This window comes from Procambarus clarkii, chromosome 8, assembly GCF_040958095.1.
Source record: "Procambarus clarkii isolate CNS0578487 chromosome 8, FALCON_Pclarkii_2.0, whole genome shotgun sequence".
NCBI classification, from domain to species: domain Eukaryota; kingdom Metazoa; phylum Arthropoda; class Malacostraca; order Decapoda; family Cambaridae; genus Procambarus; species Procambarus clarkii.
The window spans coordinates 40,229,706-40,250,008 of record NC_091157.1 but is presented as its reverse complement, the minus strand read 5'-3'; the positions used below and the strand labels follow the sequence as shown (position 1 = coordinate 40,250,008).

Genomic DNA, 20,303 nt, shown 5'->3' with positions numbered 1-20,303 from the left:
TTCACAACACACCGTGTACACGGCCTTCACAACACACCGTCTACACGGCCTTCACAACACACCGTCTACACGGCCTTCACAACACACCGTCTACACGGCCTTCACAACACACCGTGTACACGGCCTCATTCAACCCGTCCTCTTATAAAAGCTACGTCGCTTTTCGCTCGTATGCGCCGCACTCAGGCTAAAAATCGACGTAATTCAAAATTAAATCGGCTCCCGAAAGTGACCTACTGTCCCGTTTTCTGTTTTGGGTCCTCTGGCTTAAACTGTTATGTTTGGAGAGGAAACATTCAATTAACGGTTTTCATGACGTTTTGAAACCTTAGGAGAACTTTCTGCCCTCCTAACATACCACAGGACCCTTAACTTGCTGGTTTGGAAAAAAATGTAAAAAATTTAATTGGAAAACTCATTTCCATTTTGAATTATGTCGATATTTGGCCGTAGCGAATACGAGCGAAAAGCGACGTAATGCGCAGGAGGACTTTCTAAGTGAAAAAGATAAAATAAGTCCACCACTTATACGTAAACCACAAAGTGGTAATAAATGTGTACTAATGTGCTATGTTTCTCCCCAACCCTCATCTCCGGACGTCTCCTGGTGTCTCCGGACGTCTCCTGGTGTCTCCGGACGTCTCCTGGTGTCTCCGGACGTCTCCTGGTGTCTCCGGACGTCTCCTGGTGTCTCCGGACGTCTCCTGGTGTCTCCGGACGTCTCGTGGTGTCTCCGGACGTCTCCTGGTGTCTCCGGACGTCTCCTGGTGTCTCCGGACGTCTCCTGGTGCCTCCGGACGTCTCCTGGTGTCTCCGGACGTCTTCTGGTGTCTCCGGACGTGTGATGGCGTGGGTGCGCGCGGGCAGGTCGGGACCTGTGGGTGATGGTGGTGTCAGCGTCCCCCTACCACCACATCCTCGGCCAGCCCAACGTCAAGTATGTGGCCAACATGCACGGCAACGAGGCCGTCGGCAGGGAGATGCTCCTTCACCTGATTGAGGTAATTATAATATATTCCCCTGTCATATATATATATATAATATTCACTTCTTTATTTTACATATAAATGTAATATATTCTTTTTTTCTCTTTCTCTTTCTCTTTCTCTCTCTCTCTCTCTCTCTCTCTCTCTCTCTCTCTCTCTCTCTCTCTCTCTCTCTCTCTCTCTCTCTCTCTCTCTCTCTCTCTCTCTCTCTCTCTCTCTCTCTTTTTCTCTTTCTCTCTCTCTCTCTCTCTCTCTCTCTCTCTCTCTCTCTCTCTCTCTCTCTCTCTCTCTCTCTCTCTCTCTCTCTCTCTCTCTCTCTCTCTCTCTCTCTCTCTCTCTCTCTCTCTCTCTCTCTCTCTCTCTCTCTCTCTCTCTCTCTCTCTCTCTCTCTCTCTCTCTCTCTCTCTCTCTCTCTCTCTCTCTCTCTCTCTCTCTCTCTCTCTCTCTCTCTCTCTCTCTCTCTCTCTCTCTCTCTCTCTCTCTCTCTCTCTCTCTCTCTCTCTCTCTCTCTCTGTCTTCTCGTCTCTCTCTCTCTCTCTCTCTCTCTCTCTCTCTCTCTCTCTCTCTCTCTCTCTCTCTCTCTCTCTCTCTCTCTCTCTCTCTCTCTCTCTTCCTTCCTTGTTTAATCATTTGGGTGGTAGTCTCTGTCTGTATAATAATTGTTTTCTTCACGTTCTGCTTCCTGCCTTAAGGGTGTCACTCTCAAGTGTGTCACTCTCAGGTGTGTCACTCTCAGGTGTGTCACTCTCAAGTGTGTCACTCAAGTGTGTCACTCTCAAGTGTGTCACTCAAGTGTGTCACTCTCAGGTGTCTCACTCTCAAGTGTGTCACTCAAGTGTGTCACTCTCAGGCGTGTCACTCTCAAGTGTGTCACTCAAGTGTGTCACTCTCAGGGGTGTCACTCTCAAATGTGTCACTCAAGTGTGTCACTCTCAAGTGTGTCACTCTCAAGTGTGTCACTCAAGTGTGTCACTCTCAGGTGTGTCACTCTCAAGTGTGTCACTCAAGTGTGTCACTCAAGTGTGTCACTCTCAGGTGTGTCACTCTCAAATGTGTCACTCAAGTGTGTCACTCTCAGGTGTGTCACTCTCAAGTGTGTCACTCAAGTGTGTCACTCTCAGGTGTGTCACTCTCAAGTGTGTCACTCAAGTGTGTCACTCTCAAGTGTGTCACTCTCAAGTGTGTCACTCAAGTGTGTCACTCTCAGGTGTGTCACTCTCAAGTGTGTCACTCAAGTGTGTCACTCTCAGATGTGTCACTCTCAAGTGTGTCACTCAAGTGTGTCACTCTCAGGTATGTCACTCTCAAGTGTGTCACTCAAGTGTGTCACTCTCAGGTGTGTCACTCTCAAGTGTGTCACTCTCAGGTGTGTCACTCTCAGGTGTGTCACTCTCAAGTGTGTCACTCTCAGGTGTGTCACTCTCAGGTGTGTCACTCTCAAGTGAGTCACTCTCAAGTATGTCACACTCAAGTGTGTCACTCTCAAGTGAGTCACTCTCAAGTGTGTCACACTCAAGTGTGTCACTCTCAAGTGTGTCACTCTCAAGTGTGTCACTCTCAAGTGTGTCACTCTCAAGTGTGTCACTCTCAAGTGTGTAACTCTCAAGTGTGTCACTCTCAAGTGTGTCACTCTCAAGTGAGTCACTATCAAGTGTGTCACACTCAAGTGTGTCACTTTCAAGTGTGTCACTCTCAAATGTGTCACTCTCAAGTGTGTCACTCTCAAGTGTGTCACTCTCAAGTGTGTCACTCTCAAGTGTGTCACTCTCAAGTGTGTCACTCTCAAGTGTGTCACTCTCAAGTGTGTCACTCTCAAGTGTGTCACAATATACCATGTTTTATCTATTTTTACTTAGAAAAGTTTGTATTTATTAACATAATGTTCTACATCTTGTATGTTAAACATCAGTACTGGTGATATTTACTTTCACCTGATCACCTGTTCACCAAGCTGTAAATAGCTTCCCCCGACGGTTAGACAGGTGTTGTGGGGCTGTATACTAGTGTGTTAGACAGGTGTTGTGGGGCTGTATACTAGTGTGTTAGACAGGTGTTGTGGGGCTGTATACTAGTGTGTTAGACAGGTGTTGTGGGGCTGTATACTAGGGTGTTTGACAGACGTTGTGGGGCAGTATACTAGGGTATTTGACAGGTGTTGTGGGGCTGTATACTAGGGTGTTTGACAGGTGTTGTTGGACTGTATACTAGGGTGATTGACTGGTGTTGTGGGCTGTATACTAGGGTGTTTGACAGGTGTTGTTGGACTGTATACTAGGGTGATTGACAGGTGTTGTGGGGCTGTATACTAGTGTGTTAGACAGGTGTTGTGGGGCTGTATACTAGTGTGTTAGACAGGTGTTGTGGGGCTGTATACTAGTGTGTTAGACAGGTGTTGTGGGGCTGTATACTAGTGTGTTAGACAGGTCTTGTGGGGCTGTATACTAGGGTGTTTGACAGATGTTGTGGGGCAGTATACTAGGGTGTTTGACAGGTGTTGTGGGGCTGTATACTAGGGTGTTTGACAGGTGTTGTTGGACTGTATACTAGGGTGATTGACAGGTGCTGTGGGGCTGTATACTAGGGTGTTTGACAGGTGTTGTTGGACTGTATACTAGGGTGATTGACAGGTGTTGTGGGGCTGTATACTAGGGTGTTAGACAGGTGTTGTGGGGCTGTATACTAGTGTGTTAGACAGGTGTTGTGGGGCTGTATACTAGTGTGTTAGACAGGTGTTGTGAGGCTGTATACTAGGGTGTTAGACAGGTGTTGTGGGGCTGTATACTAGGGTGTTTGACAGATGTTGTGAGGCTGTATACTAGGGTGATTGACAGGTGTTGTGGGGCTGTATACTAGGGTGTTAGACAGATGTTGTGGGGCAGTATACTAGGGTGTTTGACAGGTGTTGTGGGGCTGTATACTAGGGTGTATGACAGGTGTTGTTGGACTGTATACTAGGGTAATTGACAGGTGTTGTGGGGCTATATACTAGGGTGTTTGACAGGTGTTGTTGGACTGTATACTAGGGTGATTGACAGGTGTTGTGGGGCTGTATACTAGGGTGATTGACAGGTGTTGTGGGGCTGTATACTAGGGTGTTAGACAGATGTTGTGGGGCAGTATACTAGGGTGATTGACAGGTGTTGTGAGGCTGTATACTAGGGTGATTGACAGGTGTTGTGAGGCTGTATACTAGGGTGATTGACAGATGTTGTGGGGCTGTATACTAGGGTGTTTGACAGGTGTTGTGGGGCTGTATACTAGGGTGTTTGACAGGTGTTGTGGGGCTCTATACTAGGGTGTTTGACAGGTGTTGTGGGGCTGTATACTAGGGTGTTTGACAGGTATTGTGGGGCTGTATACTAGGGTGTTTGACAGGTGTTGTGGGGCCGTATACTTGGGTGTTTGACAGGTGTTGTTGGACTGTATACTAGGGTGATTGACAGGTGTTGTGGGGCTGTATACTAGGGTGATTGAGAGGTGTTGTGGGCTGTATACTAGGGTGTTTGACAGGTGTTGTTGGACTGTATACTAGGGTGATTGACAGGTGTTGTGGGGCTGTATACTAGTGTGTTAGACAGGTGTTGTGGGGCTGTATACTAGTGTGTTAGACAGGTGTTGTGGGGCTGTATACTAGTGTGTTAGACAGGTGTTGTGGGGCTGTATACTAGTGTGTTAGACAGGTGTTGTGGGTCTGTATACTAGGGTGTTTGACAGATGTTGTGGGGCAGTATACTAGGGTGTTTGACAGGTGTTGTGGGGCTGAATACTAAGGTGTTTGACAGGTGTTGTTGCACTGTATACTAGGGTGATTGACAGGTGTTGTGGGGCTGTATACTAGGGTGTTTGACAGGTGTTGTTGGACTGTATACTAGGGTGATTGACAGGTGTTGTGGGGCTGTATAATAGGGTGTTAGACAGGTGTTGTGGGGCTGTATACTAGTGTGTTAGACAGGTGTTGTGGGGCTGTATACTAGTGTGTTAGACAGGTGTTGTGGGGCTGTATACTAGGGTGTATGACAGGTGTTGTTGGACTGTATACTAGGGTAATTGACAGGTGTTGTGGGGCTATATACTAGGGTGTTTGACAGGTGTTGTTGGACTGTATACTAGGGTGATTGACAGGTGTTGTGGGGCTGTATACTAGGGTGATTGACAGGTGTTGTGGGGCTGTATACTAGGGTGTTAGACAGATGTTGTGGGGCAGTATACTAGGGTGATTGACAGGTGTTGTGAGGCTGTATACTAGGGTGATTGACAGGTGTTGTGAGGCTGTATACTAGGGTGATTGACAGATGTTGTGGGGCTGTATACTAGGGTGTTTGACAGGTGTTGTGGGGCTGTATACTAGGGTGTTTGACAGGTGTTGTGGGGCTCTATACTAGGGTGTTTGACAGGTGTTGTGGGGCTGTATACTAGGGTGTTTGACAGGTGTTCTGGGGCTGTATACTAGGGTGTTTGACAGGTGTTGTGGGGCCGTATACTAGGGTGTTTGACAGGTGTTGTTGGACTGTATACTAGGGTGATTGACAGGTGTTGTGGGGCTGTATACTAGGGTGATTGAGAGGTGTTGTGGGCTGTATACTAGGGTGTTTGACAGATGTTGTTGGACTGTATACTAGGGTGATTGACAGGTGTTGTGGGGCTGTATACTAGTGTGTTAGACAGGTGTTGTGGGGCTGTATACTAGTGTGTTAGACAGGTGTTGTGGGGCTGTATATTAGTGTGTTAGACAGGTGTTGTGGGGTTGTATACTAGTGTGTTAGACAGGTGTTGTGGGTCTGTATACTAGGGTGTTTGACAGATGTTGTGGGGCAGTATACTAGGGTGTTTGACAGGTGTTGTGGGGCTGAATACTAGGGTGTTTGACAGGTGTTGTTGGACTGTATACTAGGGTGATTGACAGGTGTTGTGGGGCTGTATACTAGGGTGTTTGACAGGTGTTGTTGGACTGTATACTAGGGTGATTGACAGGTGTTGTGGGGCTGTATACTAGTGTGTTAGACAGGTGTTGTGGGGCTGTATACTAGTGTGTTAGACAGGTGTTGTGGGGCTGTATACTAGTGTGTTAGACAGGTGTTGTGAGGCTGTATACTAGGGTGTTAGACAGGTGTTGTGGGGCTGAATACTAGGGTGTTTGACAGGTGTTGTGAGGCTGTATACTAGGGTGATTGACAGGTGTTGTGGGGCTGTATACTAGGGTGTTAGACAGATGTTGTGGGGCAGTATACTAGGGTGTTTGACAGGTATTGTGGGGCTGTATACTAAGGTGTATGACAGGTGTTGTTGGACTGTATACTAGGGTAATTGACAGGTGTTGTGGGGCTATATACTAGGGTGTTTGACAGGTGTTGTTGGACTGTATACTAGGGTGATTGACAGGTGTTGTGGGGCTGTATACTAGGGTGATTGACAGGTGTTGTGGGGCTGTATACTAGGGTGTTAGACAGATGTTGTGGGGCAGTATACTAGGGTGATTGACAGGTGTTGTGAGGCTGTATACTAGGGTGATTGACAGGTGTTGTGAGGCTGTATACTAGGGTGATTGACAGATGTTGTGAGGCTGTATACTAGGGTGTTTGACAGGTGTTGTGGGGCTGTATACTAGGGTGTTTGACAGGTGTTGTGGGGCTCTATACTAGGGTGTTTGACAGGTGTTGTGGGGCTGTATACTAGGGTGTTTGACAGGTGTTGTGGGGCTGTATACTAGGGTGTTTGACAGGTGTTGTGGGGCCGTATACTAGGGTGTTTGACAGGTGTTGTTGGAGTGTATACTTGGGTGATTGACAGGTGTTGTGGGGCTGTATACTAGGGTGTTAGACAGGTGTTGTGATGCTTTATACTAGGGTGTTAGACAGGTGTTGTGGGACTGTATACTAGGGTGTTAGACAGGTGTTGTGGGGCAGTATACTAGGGTGTTAGACAGGTGTTTTGAGGCTGTATACTAGGGTGTTTGACAGGTGTTGTGGGGCTGTGTACTAGGGAGTTAGACAGGTGTTGTGGGGCTGTATACTAGTGTGTTAGACAGGTGTTGTGGGGCTGTATACTAGGGTGTTAGACAGGTGTTGTGAGGCTGTATACTAGGGTGTTAGACAGGTGTTGTAGGGCTGTATACTAGGGTGTTAGACAGGTGTTGTGAGGCTGTATACTAGGGTGTTAGACAGGTGTTGTAGGGCTGTATACTAGGGTGTTAGACAGGTGTTGTAGGGCTGTATACTAGGGTGTTAGACAGGTGTTGTAGGGCTGTATACTAGGGTGTTAGACAGGTATTGTGGGGCTGTATACTAGTGTGTTAGACAGGTGTTGTAGGGCTGTATACTAGGGTGTTTGACAGGTGTTGTGGGGCTGTATAGTAAGGTGTTAGACAGGTATTGTGGGGCAGTATACTAAGGTGTTAGACAGGTGTTGTGGGGCTGTATACTAGAGTGTTAGACAGGTGTTGTGGGGTTTTATACTAGGGTGTTAGACAGGTGTTGTAGGGCTGTATACTAAGGTGTTAGACAGGTGTTGTGGGGCTGTATACTAGAGTGTTAGACAGGTGTTGTGGGGCTGTATACTAGGGTGTTTGACAGGTGTTGTTGGACTGTATACTAGTGTGTTAGAGAGGTGTTGTGGGGCTGTATACTAGTGTGTTAGAGAGGTGTTGTGGGGCTGTATACTAGTGTGTTAGACAGGTGTTGTGAGACTGTATACTAGGGTGTTAGACAGGTGTTGTGGGGCTGTATACTAGGGTGTTTGACAGGTGTTGTGAGGCTGTATACTAAGGTGATTGACAGGTGTTGTGGGGCTGTATACTAGGGTGTTAGACAGATGTTGTGGGGCTGTATACTAAGGTGTTAGACAGGTGTTGTGGGGCTGTATACTAGAGTGTTAGACAGGTGTTGTGGGACAGTATACTAAGGTGTTAGACAGGTGTTGTGGGGCTGTATACTAGGGTGTTAGACAGGTGTTGTTGGGCTGTATACTAAGGTGTTAGGCAGGTGTTGTGGGGCTGTGTACTAGGGTGTTAGACAGGTGTTGTGGGGCTGTATACTAAAGTGTTAGACAGGTGTTGTGGGACAGTATACTAGGGTGTTAGACAAGTGTTGTGGGACAGTATACTAGGGTGTTTCAAAGGGCAGCTGCAAGCAACAGCCTGTTGGACCAAGTTATCAGAATGCAGGCGAGGAGTCACAATAACGTGGCTGAAGAATGTTGACCAGACCACACACTAGAAGGTGAAGGGCCGACGACGTTTCGGTTCGTCCTGGACCGAAACGTCGTCGACTTCGGCTGGACTTCTGGTTATCAGAAGTCCAGCCTGGCCTCAGGCCGGGCTCGGAGAGTAGAAGAACTCACGAGACCCTGTGCAGGTAAGCTCCAGGTAAGTGTTGTCGGGCAGCATCCTGTGGAGACTCAGTAGGTTGACCTGGGGTGGACCTCGATACGAACCTCAGGTATATATACACAGGCTTCATGTCACCCAAAAAACGAAAAACTTATTGAATGAAACTCACTAATTATTAATGTCTCTTATGTTAAATTGTCCATATGTTAAATTATATTCTTGAAATGCTATGCTTGCCTACCTTATCTGTTAAAATAATTTAATATTAAATTTTGTATAACAAATGTTGAACATTAATTAACTATTAACACCCGCATTGAACACTGTGAAGTGTGCACACAGAAATCACAATAGCGTGATGCATCATATGAACAAATCCACAAGGGCCGTTATGAGGATTCGAACCTACGCCGGAGAGGATCCCAGACGCTGCCTCAATCAACTGTGTCGATTAAGTCGATTAAGGTGCGTCTGGGATCCTCTCGGACGTAAATTCGAGCCTTCATCACGGCTCTTGTGGATTTGTTCATGATGAAGTGTATTATAGCTTGGGTAGTGTTGATGGTGACTGGGGTGTGTTCCCGCAGTACCTGACCAAGAGCTACAGCACCGACGACCACACCCGCTGGCTCCTCGACAACACCAGGATACACATCATGCCCTCAATGAACCCCGACGGCTTCGAGGTGGCCAAGGAGGGCGTCTGTCGCGGAGGACAGGGCAGGTGAGTTGTGGCCAGGCTGCCCACGGCTTGGGGCGGGAGGGAGCAAGGGTAGGAAGGTAAGGTGGAAGGGGAGGAAGGGAAGAAGCAGGGGGAGGGAGGGAAGGAGCAAGGGGAGGGAGGGAAGGAGCAAGAGGAGGGAGAGAGGGAAGGAGCAAGGGGAGGGAGGGAAGGAGCAAGGGGAGGGAGGGAAGGAGCATGGGGAGGGAGGGAAGGAGCAAGGGGAGGGAGAGAGGGAAGGAGCAAGGAGAGGAAGGGAAGGAGGGCAAGGGGAGGGAGGGAAGGAGCAAGGGGAGGGAGGGAAGGAGCATGGGGAAGGAGGGAAGGAGCAAGGGGAGGGAGGGAAGGAGCAAGAGGAGGGAGAGAGGGAAGGAGCAAGGGGAGGGAGGGAAGGAGCAAGGGGAGGGAGGGAAGGAGCATGGGGAGGGAGGGAAGGAGCAAGGGGAGGGAGAGAGGGAAGGAGCAAGGAGAGGAAGGGAAGGAGGGCAAGGGGAGGGAGGGAAGGAGCAAGGGGAGGGAGGGAAGGAGCAAGGGGAGGGAGGGAAGGAGCAAGGGGAGGGAGGGAAGGAGCAAGGGGAGGGAGGGAAGGAGCAAGGGAGGAAGGAACAATTAATGAGCTAATGAACAAATAAGTAAGAAAGGGGAGGAAAGAGCAAAATAGAGAGAAACGAAGAAAAATAATAGATTAGCGGGATTAATAATAGGGAACTCAGTAGGTAAGAAAGAGAGAGATAATGAAGAAATAGAGAAGAATATTTCCCGGATGGGTACATAGCCATGATAAACAATGGGGTGAAAATGAAGTATTAACAATAAGAGTAATGGTCACCTGCCTCCCCCGCCTCCTCCCGGCGCCCATCACCCTCAGGTACAACTCCCGAGGCTTCGATCTCAACCGCAACTTCCCCGACTACTTCAAGCAGAACACCAAGCGGAACCAGCCGGAGACGGAGGCGGTGAAGCAGTGGGTCTCCAAGATACAGTTCGTGCTGTCGGCCAACTTGCACGGCGGGGCCCTCGTCGCCTCCTACCCCTTCGACAACTCCCCCAACACCAGTGAGTCCCACTGCACGCTCCTAATCTTTTCCTTCCACAAAATGTGAATAATACGAAGGGAATTCTGATAACTTGTATTCTGTGAGAGGGGAAAATAAACGGAAGCAGAGGACACAACTGAGGGGAAAATGTACATTACATTATGTAAACCATATTAATGAAACTTATCCGGTTATTGATAACTTGATCCGGTTATTGAAAATTTGCTGTACTTATAGAAGGTTTGGTGAGAAGGAGTATCGTCTTCTCCAGTAATTGGGGATAGTACATATAATATATGTGAGTAATATGAGTCCATTGTGTATGATATTATAATGTTTATGATCAGTCACAAACTCAAAACTTGAGTTTTGAGTTTGTGACTGATCATAAAAATAAAATTTGGGGCAACACGTGAAAATAGCCTCGGCTACCATCATCTTTTGAACGGTCGTGATGGTCGAGTGGTTAAGGTGTCCTGTACACCAGTTGCATAGTGCTCCTGGCAGTATGGGTTCGAGTCACTTCTGGGGTGTGAGTTTTCGGTTGCATATATGCCTGGGGACCATTCAGGCTTGTTCGCATTTGTGTTTCTCATATGTTGCCCCAAAGAATGAGGTGATTTGATAAAATACTATGCCCAAGATTAACATCAGAGCGCCGTCGGGATGATGGGGTAAATAGCCTTGGCTACCATCATCTTTTGAACGGTCGTGATGTTCGAGTGGTTAAGGTGTCCTGTACACCAGCTGCATAGTGCTCCTGGCAGTATGGGTTCGAGTCACTTCTGGGGTGTGAGTTTTCGGTTATGTATATATATATATATATATATATATATATATATATATATATATATATATATATATGTATATATATATATATATATATATATATATATATATATATATATATATATATATATATATATATATATATATATATTATATATATATATAAAATTAATAAGGAAAGGCGTACCACCTCTGGTTGGAAGAAGGGGGACCCTTAGCCTCGGAGGAAAGCACACATAACGCATTAGAGGGAATGTTTCGGTCCTCTCCAATACAGTTTCTGTGTGCTTTTCTCCTACCACCCCCTTCCCTTTGTGTGTTTTGTACTTTATTGGATATTTAAAGGTTACAAGATGAACATTGGTTAATACAAAAAGTGCTAAAAGGTTATGGATGTCTTGAAGCTCCTCCGCTTCCGGACAGGAACCGAGGATGCAGCAGGCATTTCCCCTCTGGATCGCCACACTGAGGAGCTGAAACAAAAAATTGACAGCCCTTGGGTCTCTGGTGACATCAGTGAACCTGGAGCCCAATTCCTTGAGAAATTTCAAGGCACTGCTACCCCAGGGGCCATGCGTCTCAGATGCTATGGGAACAAAGGTGTATTGACCTTCCAGTCGCCTGTACTTGAGTGATTTTGCTGTTTCCCTGTGGTTGGCCGCCCCACCTGCTTGGTCAGCACCAAAGTGTAAATAGGTGTCAGCTAGGGTGGATACACATGTGTAGTCCCACACAAACTGTTTGCCCCTTTTCCAGGGATATATTGTAATGCCATCAGGGCGAAGTGCTGGTTTATCCGGGTTTTGGTTCCCTAGGATGGGAGGTTCTCTCTCCGCTGGGCACTGAGCTGAGACGAGGCTCCTCTTGATGATGTCGTTGACCTTGATGTGTCTTGCATGCCAGCCCTTTGTGCTTCCGCAATGCAACCCATGCAGTCCATATTGGTTTGCTTCCACCCTGTTGCAAATACACTTGTATTCAATGTGAATTGGGGCCCCAAGGCGGAGGGCCACCGCGACACGAAGGGATTCTGGATCTAGACGCAGTGCCTATTCCAGTCAAGTCCATACATTGGACTTGATCGTACGTGCGGTGGGACTTGAAAAATTTTCCCCAGTTTTTAGAACCTTAATATCAATTTGGTGTTCACTAATAGTACGATCAAGTCCAATTTAATAAAAAAACTCCCCTGATACAGCAGGTTGTGTGTATTCGATTCCCTGCAATGATTGTGATTCTGTGTACCTTGGACAAACAGGAAAATCCTTACAATTGCGTTTGTCCCAACATGTTTATAGTATAAGAACTGCCCAAACGTCTAGTACTTTCAATCTACACACAAGTTTATGTGATCGCACTATTAACTGGGATGGAGCGAAAAGCGTTACAAATTGCAATGATTTTGTGGAACGGAATTTAATTGAGTCTGCCCTAATCTGTTAGTGTCCAATGGCCAGATTCACGAAGCTGTTACGCAAGCACTAACGAACGTGTACATCTTTGCTCAATCTTTGACGGCTTTGGTTACATTTATTTAACAGTTTACAAGCATGAAAATTTCCCATTCAACTGGAGTTATTATTATAAACAGCCTCCTGGTGCTTAGGAGCTCATTAACTGTTTAATATTTGTAAACAAGGCCGCCAAAGATTAAGAAAAGATGTACAGGTTCTTAAGTATTTGCCTAAGTGCTTTCGTTAATCTGGCCACAAATCTTCTCAATGTTAGTACTGGTATGTACAAACTTGGCCTATTTTTAAGTTACAATATTGCACAGGAGTGTAAGAAAAAACTCTGATAGGGAGGGTTACATTGTCTCATTACAATATTATAATCATATATTATGTGTGTATGTGTTCAATGAGGCTTTTTCTTTCATCTTTTATACATATTCTCTGATCGCTTAATCCTTCTGACCATTCCAAGCTAATCTATACCTGTTTCTTGGTAATTCTTTCCCTGGGGATGGGTGGTCAGGCTTCAGTTGTTGACCTCCACCCTTCCTTTGTTTTCTCTTAGTCAGTCTGGTGTTGACAACGGCTTTGATCGGCTGAAACGTTATCTCCCTTTCCCATTTCTCTGCGGATTTTCCGCATATAATATATAATATATATATATATATATATATATATATATATATATATATATATATATATATATATATACATATACATATATGTATATATATATATATATATATATATATATATATATATATATATATATATATGTATATGTATATATATATATATATATATATATATATATATATATATATATATATATATATATATATATATAATATTTATATATAATGTCTTGCCTAATAGCCAGTACTGCACTACTTAGGCTAGTATAAAAGGTTTTGCATATGCAAAAATATGCAACATTCGATTTGCCTAACAGGCTGAATAAATTTCGTTATATTCAAAAATATATCTTTCCAGGTTGGTTCTTTTCTAACAATAATCTGTTATATTAGGAGCATGAATTACTGAATTAATTATGTTAGGTTAGGTTATGTTAGTACGCGATAGGTTAGGTAGGTTAGGTTAGGTTTGAACAAATTTGTATGTTAGTTTTGACTCAAATAGCATAAAATTACAATCTTATATTATACATTGAAAACCTTATAATTACATAAGAACGTTTTTTACAAACATTAAATATTTCACGAAAAATCGGCTTGTTAGGCAACTCTGGCTATTAGATACGACAAGTGTGTGTATGAGTGTAAATATATATAATGTAATATATTTGTCAGCATTTATTCACCCAAAGGCAACAAGCAAGTCTTGTGTTTTGTGTATACATTTGCTTCATTGCGTACTAACACTCCAGAAGGTGTGCGTCATGTACTAACACAGGTCTCTGTATCATCTATAGTCAAGGACTGCAACCTGAAGCCCTTGTGTGCAGGTATTTTCCTTAACCAACCAGTAATTATTGCATTGCCACGTTTACACCTCTAGGTTGGTTGACCTGGCCTCTCCCGCATCACAAAGTTCACCTCCCTAGGTCGCTGTAGAAGACTCGGTTGATATCATCCTTTGTTCTCAGTCCGTGTTCATATCATTTTTGTTCCATAAAGATATTATTTTTGGATGGCAAAAATTTACCTTTGGGCACAATTCTATGTTTTGGTTGACAAGAATAATTTCTTATTCCTGCATGTCCACTGTAGAGAAGCGCTTTGCTAGTCACAGGAACTAGGATATCCAAGACTGAAAGTTGTCTAGGGAGACACATCACTGAGGCATTATGAGACCCTCACTTGTATTAGAAGGCGCCTACCCAGAGCCTTAGCACACTCATAATGAGAACAGAACTTCCAGATGAATCACAAACGTATATTTCGTCACACGGAAAAAAAAAAGAGTCGTTGATCTGGAAGACTTGATAATATAAACACAACAGCAAGACTGGCAAATATTAATGATTAATGCTGGAACACATTTAAATAGTAATGATTATTATTGGAAGCCGGGATAAAGAATGCCAACGGCTTCAAGAACCATCTGGAGGACACCAAACACACAGCTACTTCTGATACATTAGAAGAGGATATAGAGGCTTCGGATATATTGTGACACTATTAAATGAACTAGGAACACCAGAGAGGCGTCATCAGTGAGTTTTTTATCATAAGCCTTGACAAGGTTACCGGATTGGTACATAAACAGCAAGCCGGCCGGTCAAAATGGTCTTTATGAACTGAAAATGTCTTCATTTTATGTTGTGATGGTAGGAGATGAGGCAGTGTTGTGATGGTAGTGTTGTGATGGTAAAAGAGGCAGTGTTGTGATGGTAGGAGAGGCAGTGTTGTGATGGTAGAAGAGGCAGTGTTGTGATGGTAGAGGAGGCAGTGTTGTGATGGTAGAAGAGGCAGTGTTGTGATGGTAGTGTTGTGATGGTAGGAGATGAGGCAGTGTTGTGATGGTAGTGTTGTGATGGTAGGAGATGAGGCAGTGTTGTGATGGTAGTGTTGTGATGGTAGGAGATGAGGCAGTGTTGTGATGGTAGTGTTGTGATGGTAGAAGAGGCAGTGTTGTGATGGTAGAAGAGGCAGTGTTGTGATGGTAGTGTTGTGATGGTAGAAGAGGCAGTGTTGTGATGGTAGGAGAGGCAGTGTTGTGATGGTAGTGTTGTGATGGTAGGAGAGGCAGTGTTGTGATGGTAGGAGAGGCAGTGTTGTGATGGTAGAAGAGGCAGTGTTGTGATGGTAGAAGAGGCAGTGTTGTGATGGTAGTGTTGTGATGGTAGGAGATGAGGCAGTGTTGTGATGGTAGTGCTGTGATGGTAGAAGAGGCAGTGTTGTGATGGTAGAAGAGGCAGTGTTGTGATGGTAGGAGAGGCAGTGTTGTGATGGTAGGAGAGGCAGTGTTGTGATGGTAGGAGATGAGACAGTGTTGTGATGGTAGAAGAGACAGTGTTGTGATGGTAGGAGATGAGGCAGTGTTGTGATGGTAGGAGAAGAGGCAGTGTTGTGGTGGTAGGAGATGAGGCAGTGTTGTGATGGTAGAAGAGACAGTGTTGTGATGGTAGGAGATGAGGCAGTGTTGTGGTGGTAGGAGATGAGGCAGTGTTGTGATGGTAGGAGATGAGGCAGTGTTGTGATGGTAGGAGAAGAGGCAGTGTTGTGATGGTAGGAGATGAGGCAGTGTTGTGATGGTAGGAGATGAGGCAGTGTTGTGATGGTAGGAGATGAGGCAGTGTTGTGATGGTAGGAGATGAGGCAGTGTTGTGATGGTAGGAAATGAGGCAGTGTTGTAATGGTAGGAGATGAGGCAGTGTTGTGATGGTAGGAGATGAGGCAGTGTTGTGCTGGTAGGAGAAGAGGCAGTGTTGTGATGGTAGGAGATGAGGCAGTGTTGTGATGGTAGAAGAGACAGTGTTGTGATGGTAGGAGATGAGGCAGTGTTGTGATGGTAGAAGAGACAGTGTTGTGGTGGTAGGAGATGAGGCAGTGTTGTGGTGGTAGGAGAAGAGGCAGTGTTGTGATGGTAGGAGATTAGGCAGTGTTGTGATGGTAGGAGATGAGGCAGTGTTGTGGTGGTAGGAGATGAGGCAGTGTTGTGGTGGTAGGAGATGAGGCAGTGTTGTGATGGTAGAAGAGACAGTGTTGTGATGGTAGGAGAAGAGACAGTGTTGTTGTGGTAGGAGAAGAGGCAGTATTGTGATGGTAGGAGATGAGGCAGTGTTGTGATGGTAGGAGATGAGGCAGTGTTGTGGTGGTAGGAGAAGAGGCAGTGTTGTGATGGTAGGAGATGAGGCAGTGTTGTGATGGTAGGAGATGAGGCAGTGTTGTGGTGGTAGGAGAAGAGGCAGTGTTGTGATGGTAGGAGATGAGGCAGTGTTGTGATGGTAGCAGATGAGGCAGTGTTGTGATGGTAGGAGATGAGGCAGTGTTGTGATGGTAGGAGATGAGGCAGTGTTGTGATGGTAGGAGATGAGGCAGTGTTGTGATGGTAGGAGATGAGGCAGTGTTGTGATGGTAGGAGAAGAGGCAGTGTTGTGATGGTAGGAGATGAGGCAGTGTTGTGATGGTAGGAGATGAGGCAGTGTTGTGATGGTAGGAGATGAGGCAGTGTTGTGATGGTAGGAGATGAGGCAGTGTTGTGGTGGTAGGAGAAGAGGCAGTGTTGTGATGGTAGGAGATTAGGCAGTGTTGTGATGGTAGGAGATGAGGCAGTGTTGTGGTGGTAGGAGATGAGGCAGTGTTGTGGTGGTAGGAGATGAGGCAGTGTTGTGATGGTAGAAGAGACAGTGTTGTGATGGTAGGAGAAGAGACAGTGTTGTTGTGGTAGGAGAAGAGGCAGTATTGTGATGGTAGGAGATGAGGCAGTGTTGTGATGGTAGGAGATGAGGCAGTGTTGTAGTGGTAGGAGAAGAGGCAGTGTTGTGATGGTAGGAGATGAGGCAGTGTTGTGATGGTAGGAGATGAGGCAGTGTTGTGGTGGTAGGAGAAGAGGCAGTGTTGTGATGGTAGGAGATGAGGCAGTGTTGTGATGGTAGCAGATGAGGCAGTGTTGTGATGGTAGGAGATGAGGCAGTGTTGTGATGGTAGGAGATGAGGCAGTGTTGTGATGGTAGGAGATGAGGCAGTGTTGTGATGGTAGGAGATGAGGCAGTGTTGTGATGGTAGGAGATGAGGCAGTGTTGTGATGGTAGGAGATGAGGCAGTGTTGTGATGGTAGGAGATGAGGCAGTGTTGTGATGGTAGGAGATGAGGCAGTGTTGTGATGGTAGGAGATGAGGCAGTGTTGTGATGGTAGGAGATGAGGCAGTGTTGTGATGGTAGGAGATGAGGCAGTGTTGTGATGGTAGGAGATGAGGCAGTGTTGTGATGGTAGGAGATGAGGCAGTGTTGTGATGGTAGGAGATGAGGCAGTGTTGTGATGGTAGAAGAGACAGTGTTGTGATGGTAGGAGATGAGGCAGTGTTGTGATGGTAGGAGATGAGGCAGTGTTGTGATGGTAGGAGATGAGGCAGTGTTGTGATGGTAGGAGATGAGACAGTGTTGTGATGGTAGAAGAGACAGTGTTGTGATGGTAGGAGATGAGGCAGTGTTGTCATAATGAGCCATTGTGCCATATTTGGACAAACATTAGGTACTCTGATGTTTTCAGTACTCCTGTCTTCGTTCCCTCTATATCCAGACTCTCTCTCTCTGTATCCCTCTTTCTCTCATTCACTCTCTGGTACTCCCTGGTTAACTCTCTTATTCTCTATTTCTGCTTTTCTTTCCACTTTAGTATGTCTCTATTTCTGTCTATCTTCTGTCCCTGTATGTATCGTTCTGTTTCTCTGTGTCTGCTCCAATATATCTGTTTCGTTCCCTCTCAAATCTGTGTCTCTTTCTCGTTTCTTCTCCTCTCTCTCTCTCTCTCTCTCTCTCTCTCTCTCTCTCTCTCTCTCTCTCTCTCTCTCTCTCTCTCTCTCTCTCTCTCTCTCTCTCTCTTTCTCTATCTCTCCCTCTCTCTTCCCCCCACCCTGTCTCCCAGTTCGCATTCAGTTCCCATTAACATAATTCATGAGGTTGACAGCGAATGGGGACATTATTTAACAGAAATACAGTATTTATATTTCAGAGGTGACTGTAGCCCGACATGTTGACCAGCTCAGCGCTAACGCATTAAAGACAGCTCATCCCGACAATGTAAAACTTACTTGATTACAGATATTTATATTTGAGAGGCTGATACCTGACCTGAAGCCGTCAGAAAAGCTTCACCCTTATATACATCTGCATTAAGTGGTGCAGATTGTCTTCGTATACGCTGTATACTGTATACGAAGTTGTATTTATTTCATGCGAGTAAATTTAAACTATTATCAGCCTTTGCCAATGTTGGTCTGTTGAAAGAGAGTGTCTCACGAATTTCCAGCCCTGGACTGGACTCAGCTCCTGAGTATCTTAAACGCAACTCAAGGCAAGGATGGTAGGGAGGAGGTCGATTATAGGAGCGGTGAGTTGGCTCTTTGTTGACATTTGTGAGATATGCTGCTTTGTTATTGGCCAGGCGTGTGATGACGTCATGCTTCCATGTTGCTTCCCGGGCAGGGGTTTGAAGAGTGTCTTGCATCTGCCACTGATGGAATGGAGCACATCTTAATTAACGTGATGCCTCATAGGTCCCACAGCGAGGGTCTGGTGACCTTTGATTTAATTAGACTGCTTGCCAAAATTAGCGAGATGTTGCCTTGATATGTGCCAAAGGGTATTTGAGAGCAGTTAATGTGTCAGCTGCCTCGCTGGTGCCTCAATGTTATCTTTACTAACTAAAGCGAACACTTTAAAACATAAACCATCGAGTTTAAAAAACAGAACCTCCACGTTAATTCACAAAACTCTGAACAATGCCAACTCCTTCGGTCTAAATATACGATATAATACATCTCTAAATATTGAGACAGAGTTAGTAGCGGAAGATAAAGACGAGAGCATGTTGCTTCCTGCTTGTGTCTCCTTTTTCCTGCTTGTGTCTCCCTCTTCCTGCTTGTGTCTCCCTCTTCCTGCTTGTGTCTCCCTCTTCCTGCTTGCGTCTCCCTCTTCCTGCTTGTGTCTCCCTCTTCCTGCTTGCGTCTCCCTCTTCCTGCTTGTGTCTCCCTCTTCCTGCTTGCGTCTCCCTCTTCCTGCTTGCGTCTCCCTCTTCCTGCTTGTGTCTCCCTCTTCCTGCTTGTCTGCCTCTGCCTCTCTCTCCGGCCTCTGCTGCTTCTCCTCCTCTTGTTGTTATTTCTTGTGTTGGAGAATTATTATTTTATGTGTTCTTACCAGTAGTGATACACACTTGCGTTGTTTGGTTATTTTGTATTGTTGTTGTTGCATGTCTGTGTTGTTTGCTGTTTAAGGTAAGGCATCTTGTGTGTGGTGGTGTGTGTGTGTGTGTGTGTGTGTGTGTGTGTGGGTGTGTGTGTGTGTGTGTGTGTGTGTGTGTGTGTGTGTGTGTGTGTGTGTGTGTGTGTGTGTGTGGGTGTGTGTGTGTGTGTGTGTGTGTGTGTGTGTGGTGGTGTGTGTGTGTGTGTGTGTGTGTGTGTGTGTGTGTGTGTGTGTGTGTGTGAGTGTGTGTGTGTGTGTGTGTGTGTGTGTGTGTGGTGGTGTGTGTGTGTGTGAGTGTGTGTGTGTGTGAGTGTGTGTGTGTGTGTGGTGGTGTGTGTGTGTGTGTGTGTGTGTGTGTGTGTGTGTGTGTGTGTGTGTGTGAGTGTGTGTGTGTGTGTGTGTGTGTGTGTGTGTGTGTGTGTGAGTGTGTGTGTGTGTGTGTGTGTGTGTGTGTGTGTGTGTGTGTGGTGTGTGTGTGTGTGAGTGTGTGTGTGTGTGAGTGTGTGTGTGTGTGTGGTGTGTGTGTGTGTGTGTGTGTGTGTGTGTGTGTGTGTGTGTGTGTGTGTGTGTGTGTGGTGGTGTGTGTGTGTGTGTGTGTGTGTGTGTGTGTGTGTGTGTGTGTGTGTGTGTAAACCTAGTTGTGCTTGCGGGGGTTGAGCTTCGCCTATTTCGTCCCGCCTCTCAACTGTCAACAGACTGGTGTACAGATTCCTGAGCCTACTGGGCTCTATCATATCTACATTTGTAACTGTGAATGGAGTCAGCCTCCACCACATCACATCCTAGTGCATTCCATTTGTTAACTACTCTGACACTTTCTTAAAAAAAATCTGTTTTACTATTTCTGTGGCTCATATGGGTATTCAGTTTCCACCTGTGTCCTTTTTTTTGTGTTCTGCATACACCGCAGATGATATCCTTTTGATGTGGGCCTCTGGGGACAGGTTTGATATGATATCAACCCCCAGATTTTTCTCTCTATTTAACTCGTGCAGGATTTCACCTCCGAGATGGTACCTTGTGTTCAGCTTCTTGCTACGTTCGCCTAATTTCATTACCTTACCCTTGAGTTAAACTTTAGCAACCATTTTATAGATCATTCCCCCAGATTGTCCAGGTCATATTA

The 20,303-nt window shown here is 45.7% G+C and overlaps 1 protein-coding gene across 5 annotated transcripts in view; it reads left to right on the top strand.

Moving 5' to 3' along the window:
* The window catches only part of LOC123759720 (carboxypeptidase D), a 298,163-nt gene that overhangs the window by 233,783 nt on the left and 44,077 nt on the right, over positions 1 to 20,303 (top strand). For 3 of the 5 annotated variants that reach the window (XM_069317603.1, XM_069317599.1, XM_069317605.1), the window contains exons 5-8: positions 868 to 1,001; positions 8,898 to 9,034; positions 9,900 to 10,087; positions 18,246 to 18,326. In XM_069317603.1, the coding sequence (XP_069173704.1) occupies positions 868 to 1,001; positions 8,898 to 9,034; positions 9,900 to 10,087; positions 18,246 to 18,326 (540 nt within the window). Of the gene's footprint in view, positions 1 to 867; positions 1,002 to 8,897; positions 9,035 to 9,899; positions 10,088 to 13,743; positions 13,777 to 18,245; positions 18,327 to 20,303 lie in introns of all 5 variants that reach the window. The other 2 variants (XM_069317600.1, XM_069317610.1) reach the window with 2 other exon arrangements.